Here is an 8554-nt window from a genome sequence, read left to right as displayed (position 1 = left end):
ATTCTCCTGAAGGTTGAGCAGATCTTTATGTCTGACAACAAAACTACCTGCCAGAAATCTGTTTCCTTTTTGTGGAATTTGCTCCTCACTCGGGAAAGAGAAGTCTTGCTTGGCTCTGTAGGGGGAGGGTATGCCAGGCCCTGAGCTGTCTGCCTCTCCTGCTCCCATATTCAGTACTGAGCTGGGAGATTACAGGGAACTTGTCAAGTGATCTGGGGAAGGGGTCCCTAGGAGATGAAGAGAGTCAGAAGAACCAGGTTAGGCAAGATTAGGAGAGGGTCACATCCCCGAACCTACTTCCTAGCTGGGGAGGGTGGATAAAGACTGAGATAAGAGACTAGCACTGCATGAAGAAAGAAACTTAGCCCTCAAAATGCCCCACTTGGTGTATTTAAGAGTGATTTTGGGACTGGGTGTGTGTGTAAATACAAGTGTGTCAGGGAGTGTGGGGGTACTGAAAAAGAATGGGGAAATGGGCTTGTGTAGACAGGGTGGGTGGGGTCAAGAGGAATCTGTATTCTCAGGGACCTTTCTGAAGGACGGTGGGGATTTCTTTTTGGAGCTGGTAAAGGAAGAGAAAAGACTGAAATTACTGGGTCTGGGAAGGAGAATTTAATACCAGGGAAACATATCAGGGGATGTCAATGGAGTTAGGGGGAGGGAGGAGGCCTTAGAGTTGAAGCGGCAGAACTGGAAAAAGGACCCCAAGTTTTAAGTAACATACCAGGCAGCCTGTGATTAAGTACCTTCGGAGAGCAGAGCTGGCCACTCTGCGGGAGAGGGCTTTCAGACAGAGGGCAGATTGGGTGTTATTAGAGAGGAGGGGTAGTGTTAGGAATATTATCGAGGGTTCAGCCCTTCCTTCTGCTTTGGAAACCTAGAAACCAGGGTACCCCTTCCCCACCCCCAACCGCCACCTACAGGGACTGGCCTGCTCCGAGGCAGGAGGACGGGCGAAAACGACCCCTCAAACCCTTTCCACAGAGTACCGGAGTCTCCAGGCAGGTTCCAGGCAGTGCCCCTTCCCCCATCCTGCGGCTCCGCCCCCGGACCTCCCACCCGGCGGGGGGCTACTGGGCGGGCGACCCGAGTCCCGGTGGGCCGAAGGAAAAGGAGGGGATGGAGGGGGTGGAGGAGGCGGGGCGGGGGCGGTGCCGAGCAGGAGCCCGAGCCCGAGCCCGAGCCCGAGCCCGAGCCCGAGCCGGAGCGGGAGCGTAGCTTAGCCACCACCGCCGCTTGGTCCCAGCCGCCGCCTTCTTCCTTGCTCCAGCTCCGGCCCCAGCCCCAGCCTGGATCCGTCCTTGGGGCGGCAGCAATCGCAGCCTCTGGTCCGGTCCAGTCCAGCTTGCTCCGACCCGAATCTAGAGCCCGGCCCAGCATGGCAGCAGAGGCCCCTGCCCCCGGTCCCAGTCGTTTCCCGGTCCGGTGCAGCATCCAGCCCCGCCTCTAAAGTACTCCCGACGGAGGTCCCCGGAAGCCCGGCGTCCCTGCCCCCCAGCCCGCATCCCCTACACTAGTTGAACTGCGGCTCTGACTTCCTGGATCCCCCAAGTTCTGCAAATCTCCGCCTCCTTCTGTCGTGCACCCCGATCTCCAGCAGCTGAACCCCTCCGTACTGCACCCCCGAGTTCCATCACTCGGATCCCTCACCCTTGCGCCTGCCATCCCTTCAGCCCTCCCTCCTCCCTCTCTTCCAGCTCTAATCCCCTTGTCCCACATCCTCGGCCCCTCCAGGTCCCAGATCCCCCCTGGCCTTTCGATCCTTTCCCGAACTCTCCAGCCCCAGGACCTAGGACTCCCGAGTCCTATACTCCTTGGTTAGGGGTTCCTCGTAGTCGCCCCCGCCCCCTCCACTCCCCTGAGCTCGCGCCCCCAGCGGCGGCGCCATGGCCAAGGACCAACTGCGGCCCCGGCTGTGCCGGATGATCAAGGGCGAGCAGGGCTACGGTTTCCACCTGCACGGAGAGAAGGGCAAAAGTGGCCAATTCATTCGCAAGGTGGAGCCAGGCTCCCCGGCGGAGGCAGCGGCGCTGCGCGCTGGGGACCGACTGGTGGAGGTGAATGGGGTCAACGTGGAGAAGGAGACGCACCTCCAGGTGGGCCCGAGATTGTGTGCGTGTGCGTGTGCGTGTGCGTGTGAGTGTGTGTGTGATAGACACAGAGGGTCCGAGGGAGGCGGTGGATAGCTCCTATCCTGTGTCCGTATGATTGAACTACTCTTGTATGAGTCTGTGTGTTGTGTGTATCTAGGTGCAATAACGTGTGATATTGTGTGCCTGTGTAACACTGTGATTATATTATGATACTCTGTGATAGTGTTTGTGTGTGACCCTGTATCTATATTACTGTGGGATATTGTGTGTCTGTGTGGAGGTCTGGAAGGGAGTAATGGGAAATTGTCTGGAGCAGGGAGCATGACATAGTATGTGTAGCTGGATAGCTCTGTGTGACTGTGTGGGTCACTATTTTGAAGATGGATTCCTGGCTGTATCTATATTTGATACCGTATAATATTGTATCCAGGTGACACTATAAATGACACAGTATACCTGTATATGATTGTGACACTGTCCATAGCCTAGTGTAGCTGTGACTGCATGATTTTGTATCCATGTGACATTGTGTATAGTCAGCTATGTAAACAATGTATCACTGTGGGACATCATGTGTAACCTTGTGTGAAAATATCTTATACCATACACACACACACACACACACACACACACACGCACTGTGATACTATGTATGTAGATACTGCAGGACACTAGATCTGTATGACCCTGTGATATTATGTTACATTGTATATGACACTGTGACACTATAGATCTATATGTGACAGTGTGATGTGACATTGTGCATGACTGTGACACTATCTGTATATGACTGTGAGACTTCTTTTGTCTATGCACACTCTGTGTCTGTGTTTGATGTCAGAGACTGTGTTGAACAGTCTGAGAACAGCTCTCACTTGCACCCCCCGGGGAAAGTCTCCTTGTATGAGGAAGAGAAAAGTGTCAGGGATAAGGAAATACCTGTCCCCATGATGGGTATCCTAGCCACTATCACTGCTCCTGGAGGTGGGGGTCCTTGTCTTGAAGCCTGGCTCTGTTTGAAGGGGACAGCTCTTGGGTCTGGACTGTGCACCATGACTCATTAGTAAGGGGGGGTACAATTTTCTGTTGATTCCCATGCATATGTTATGTTTGTATCTGTATATATACATTTTTTGACAGAGAGAACATATGGGTACATGAACACTAGACTTGGATTGGGGAGACGTGGGTTTGAGCCCTTGTTATGTTATTTACTGTGTGACCTTGAGTAAACAGTTAATCTCCCTGTTTACCTGTAAAATGGGAATGATAATGTTAGGAGTTGTGGTCTCACAGGAATGTTATGAGGAAAGATTTTGTATGCTAAGGAAATGCAAGCTATTCTATCTTAGTTTTTCCTGGTTGTGTGTGTGTATGTGTGCATATGCACACATTTCAATATACGTGTGAGACAACATATTATGTAGTCTAATCTTTAGCTCTAGAGCTACCTCCAGATACACACCCAGGGACTGCAGCTGGGGCCTTCTACTTTTGCTTGCTCTGTCTTGGCAAACTGCAGCAATCTTAGGCAGGGCAGGGGTGGGGTTGGGTTCCGAGTGTGTCTCTCCATCAGTTCTAAGAGAGAGAAGGTTGGGTAAGGGGCTTGCCTTATAGAATCAAAGAATGATGAGGCAACTGGGGGGTATTTGACTTGGAAAAGAGAAGAATGGGGGGGTCAGGAGAGCCCCTTTCAAGTACCTGAGGGGTTGTCATGTGGAAGAGGGATTAGACTGGATCTGTTTGGCTCTAAAAGTACCAGGATAATGGGTAGAAGCTGCAGAAGCAGAATTTGCAGAAACAAAGTTAGGCTTGACATAAAGAAAAACTGCCTAGCAATGAGAGCTATGGCAAGGTGCTGACTCTGGAGCTAGTAGGCTGACTCTCAGTGAAGGGCTTTAAACAAAGACTAGATGGCTGCTTGTCCACGGTGGTGTAGTGGTCTTGGATTGCATAGCTGATGGTGTTCCTTCCAACTCTGAAATTCTGTAATTCTGGCAATTAAGAGTTGGAAAAGGACTTGGAGTCCATCTAGTCCAGCAGTTTCCAACCTTTTTTTGTACCGAGGACTCCGTTGGCAGTCTGGTGAAGACTATTATTGACTGACCTCTTCTCAGAACGACATTTTTAAATGCTGAAAATAAATAGGATTGCAAAGGAAACCAACTATATTCAAATGCAGTTAACAAAAAAGATACATATACATACGTACATTTATATATGCACATATACATATAATATACACAAATGTAGGTATACATATGTGTCTACATGTATACATATACACACGTGTCTCATATAGATATATACATCCCTATACACATACACAATATGCATACATACATATCTATACACACATATACATATATATGTGTATATATATACAGAGAGAGAGAGAAAGAGACCCTTGGTTAAGAACCCCTGATGTATCCCAATCCCATCATTTTACACATAGGGATACAGAGGCCTAGTCAGAGTGGTTACATGATTTGCTTAAAGTCATCTAACCATTCTGTGGCTGGACCTCAGTTTCCCTGCTGTAAAATGAGCACATCTCTCATTCCCAGGCTGGCCACAGGGTGATGAATTGTATAATAAAAATATTAACAATTATATAAAGCTTACTATGTGCCAGATGTTTACAATTATCATCTCATTTGATCCTCACAACAATCCTGGGAGGTAGGTGCTATTGTTATTCCCATTTTACAGATGAGGAAACCCAGGCAGGCAGAGGTGAAGTGACTTGCCCAGGGTCACACAACTAGCAAGTGACTGAGGGAGGATTTGAACTGAGGTCTTCCTGACTTCGGGCCCCTCAATTTATCCATTACACCATCTCGCTGACTAGTTGCCTTAGCAACTCTCCAAAACCATTTAGTAAGGTTTTAGAAAGGTTGGGAACCTATGTTAGGCAGAAGGACTACCCATACTGACAAAATTACAGATCTTGAAGTATTAATTATTCTCCTCCCCCGAAGGCTCATTGTGGTGTGGAAGTGCCCTGGGGTTCTCTGGGGTTATGCTCACAGAATGCAAGTTTTGGCAAGTTCTGCCAAGCTGGGAAGACTTTGAATACAGCCTGGCAATGGACTGCTTGTCTTTCCCCTAAGGATCAGCTTTAGCAAAGCTAAAGGTTGGCTGCAGGGTGAATTTTTCAACCATAGCAACTCCTAAGACAGTCTTTTAAGGCGAAAAGGAGTTGAAATCTTTGTTGGTGGAGGGAGCACTTACACTGATTAAATCATGGACCCTTGAATTATTGAAACTTTAATATTACTTACTTATATGAAAATTAAGCATACACAATCCCCATTTTACAGATGGGGAAACTGAGGCCCAGAGAGGCTAAGTTGCCTAAGGAAAATCATAACAGTGAATAAGTGTCCGAAATGGGTTTGGAGATGAGATTTCCTAGAGCCAAATCCAGAACTCTTTGATATTGTCCAAGCCTCTTTAGGAAAGGCAGAGACAGGAATGGGTAGAGAGAGGCAGAGAGTTGGAGCATCATGTTCCCATTCCACTTCCTGGAACCATGGGGTATGTGTTAACATGGTTCCTGGCTCATAGTAGGCACTTACTACATGTTGATTGATTGATTGATTGCTGTAGAACCTGTCCCAGCCTGAGGCTCTGGACATCAAACCAGCGGCTGGCCTGGGACTGAGTAGGTTCAAGGCGAGTAAGGATGCTTGTGTAATGTGTGCGTTTGGGGTGGGGGTAGCTTTCCACTCATACTCATGAGGTTTGTTGTGGATTGTTAATGGAATCATAGCTGTAGAACTCAATGAGACTCAAAGGCCATCTAGTCTAACCACTTCATTTCACGTAGGAAAAAAATGAGGTCTTAGAAAGGCTGAGATTTGCCCAAGATCATACAGCTAGGAAGTATCAGAAGTGACGTTTGAAATCAAGTCCACTAACTTCAGGATCAGTGGTCCTTCTACTGTATGTGAATGATCCCTCTGTGAGCCTGCTCTCAGGAGCCAGAGGAGGGACCTCTGCATACCCTGTGCTAGGATTTAGGCGTCTGCTCAATGCTCAGTTAATATTTCATCGTTCCCAAGTGTGTGGCAGGCACCTATTCTCTGCCACTGCTTCCTGACATCCCAGCTGCTTATTGGCATTGGTCTCTTCCTAGGAGGGTCTGTGGACCCCTGGCCAATCCAGCTTTATTGTCTGGGAGCTCCAGCTAATGTCACACATAACCACATACAATCCCCATTTTACAGATGGGGAAACTGAGGTCCAGAGAGGGTAAGTTGCCTGAGCAAAGTCATACAGTGTGTAAGTGTCTGAAATGGGTTTGGAGCGCAGGTCTCCTAGAGCTGGCAGTGGGGAAGGCCCTTGCTTCTTTTTCCTCTGCTCCTACCTGAATGCCTGCTTTGGAAACTTAGTGAGTGAGTATTCAGGAGGTGCCAAGAGTGCGCACATGCATTATGTCATCACCTTCCTCAAACGTACACTCGTGTTTATACTGTCATTCTGCTCCAGACACAAATATTCACTCTGTCACCTTTATACACACAGTTGCACAACTCCTTCTGTCATGTATACCAAGATACACTCACAGAAGTGCATGAAAGGGCATCCACTATGCTTTAACAAGAATTCCCTCTACAGCAAGTGGTCATGCAGCCTCTGTCTGAACACCTTCAGTGTTCATGGGAAGCTCACTGTCTCCTGGGGTAGCCCATTCCACTTTGAGATAGCTCTAGTTGGGGCAGTGAGGTGGTGCAGTGGATAGAGCACTGGACCTGGAGTCAGGAGGACCTGAGGTCAAATCCAGACTCAGACACTTACTAGTTGTGCAACCCTAGGCAAGTCACCTGTCCTGGGTGGCAGGAGAGGGGGGAGAGAGAGAGAGAGAGAGAGAAATAGAGAGAAAGAGAGAGCTCTAGTTGTTAGGAAGTTTTAACTTACACGTAGCCCAGCCCAGATCCACCCTCTGGGGCCAAGCAGAACAATCTCATCCTTCTCCCACCTGACAGCTTGGAGATGGATGAAGTTCTACTTTAAACACCCCCAGTTCCTTCGGTTGATTCTTGTAGAACATGGATTCTGGCCCTTTCACCTTCCTGCTTGCCAGTTTGTCTGTGACCTTCCTAAAGTGTCATGCACAGAAATGGACACAACACTCCAGAGGTAGTCTGACCAGGACAGAGGACAGTGGGCCTACAACACCCTTAGCTTGTCTACTTTGCTTCTGTTAAGAATAAGATCACGCTGGCCTTTTCGGTTTCCATATCCCATCATTATTGGCCCGTAATGAACTTGTCCCCTGAAACCTCCAGATATCTTCCTACACAAATTATTTAATTGTTTTATAGAAATCTGATTTTAGGCCCTTTTGTTTATGTCCATTCCATTTCACTTAATTCAATGTAAGCGTATTGCTCTATCATATCCTTCAGTGTGTTGGGACCCTGCCTGTTCTGTAGTGGGTTATCTAGCTCTCCTGGTTCTGCTTCATTTGTAACTCTGATAAGTGTGCCATCCATTCTTTTGTTCAAATCATTGGTACGGTAGTTAACAGAACAGGGCCAAGGACAGATCCTTGAGGCATGTTCCACTGGGGACTTCCCTCCAGGATGCCTCACTCACCCTGACTCCCACACAGAACCCAGGGTTCAGTCACATACTCTGTCTGGATGGCACCCTACTAGAGCATGCACGCTCATTCCCACACTATCTCACCTACCCAAAATGCACCCATATTCACATACTCTTTGTCACCTCCACACAGACGTGCAGATTTCTTTGTACCCTTATTTCATTGTATACAATGATGTATACATGTTGTTCTGTTGCCCCCACAGAGTCATGAAGGAGTGCTGGGTCATTCAGATGCAGTGAATAGAACATGGGGCATAGGGTAAGAAAGACCTGAGTTGAAATCCAGCCTTTGATTCTCACTAGCTTTGTGACCTTACGCAAGTCACTTAACCTCTGTTTGTTTCAGTTTCCTCATCTGTAAAATGGGGATGATAATCACAGCTACCTCCCAGAGTTGTTATGAGGATCACATGAGAAGACCCTGACACATAGCCAGAACTATGTAAATGTTAGCTATTCCTTCCCATCAGTTTTCTATCCCTCTCCATCCTCCCAACTCCCTCCTCTGAACCTTCTTAGTATCTAGAGGCAGCTAGTTAGCATGCAACTGCTAGAGCATGGGACTGAACCTCAGGAGGACCTGTGTTTGAATACTGCCCTGGACACTTATTAGATGTGTGATAAACTCTCTGCCTCTCAGTTTCCTCATTTGTAAACATGAGAATAATAATGATGCTTCTCTCACAGGGTTGTTGCTCTGAACAAACTAACTAACGTTAAAGCATTTTTGCAGTGCTTAAAGTACTATATAAATGCTAGCTATTATTCCTGCCCTTTTCTGTCTTCATATTCTTCCTCATGATGTACTTATTTACTCTGGGCTGGGCTAGGCACCCAGCCAAGGA

General features: G+C 47.9%; 1 protein-coding gene across 1 annotated transcript in view; it reads left to right on the top strand.

Moving 5' to 3' along the window:
• The first annotated feature begins 1262 nt into the window (after window positions 1–1262).
• SLC9A3R2 (SLC9A3 regulator 2) overlaps window positions 1263–8554 on the top strand; it is a 30793-nt gene continuing 23501 nt past the window's right edge. The window contains exon 1 of the mRNA XM_027863027.1: window positions 1263–2096. Within this exon, the coding sequence (XP_027718828.1) occupies window positions 1887–2096 (210 nt within the window). The 5' untranslated portion in view covers window positions 1263–1886. The remainder of the gene's footprint in view (window positions 2097–8554) is intronic.

The sequence above is a fragment of the Vombatus ursinus genome, unplaced genomic scaffold, assembly GCF_900497805.2.
Source record: "Vombatus ursinus unplaced genomic scaffold, bare-nosed wombat genome assembly UNPS02014770.1, whole genome shotgun sequence".
Taxonomy (NCBI): Eukaryota; Metazoa; Chordata; class Mammalia; order Diprotodontia; family Vombatidae; genus Vombatus; species Vombatus ursinus.
This window is presented reverse-complemented; position numbering and strand designations above follow the sequence as displayed.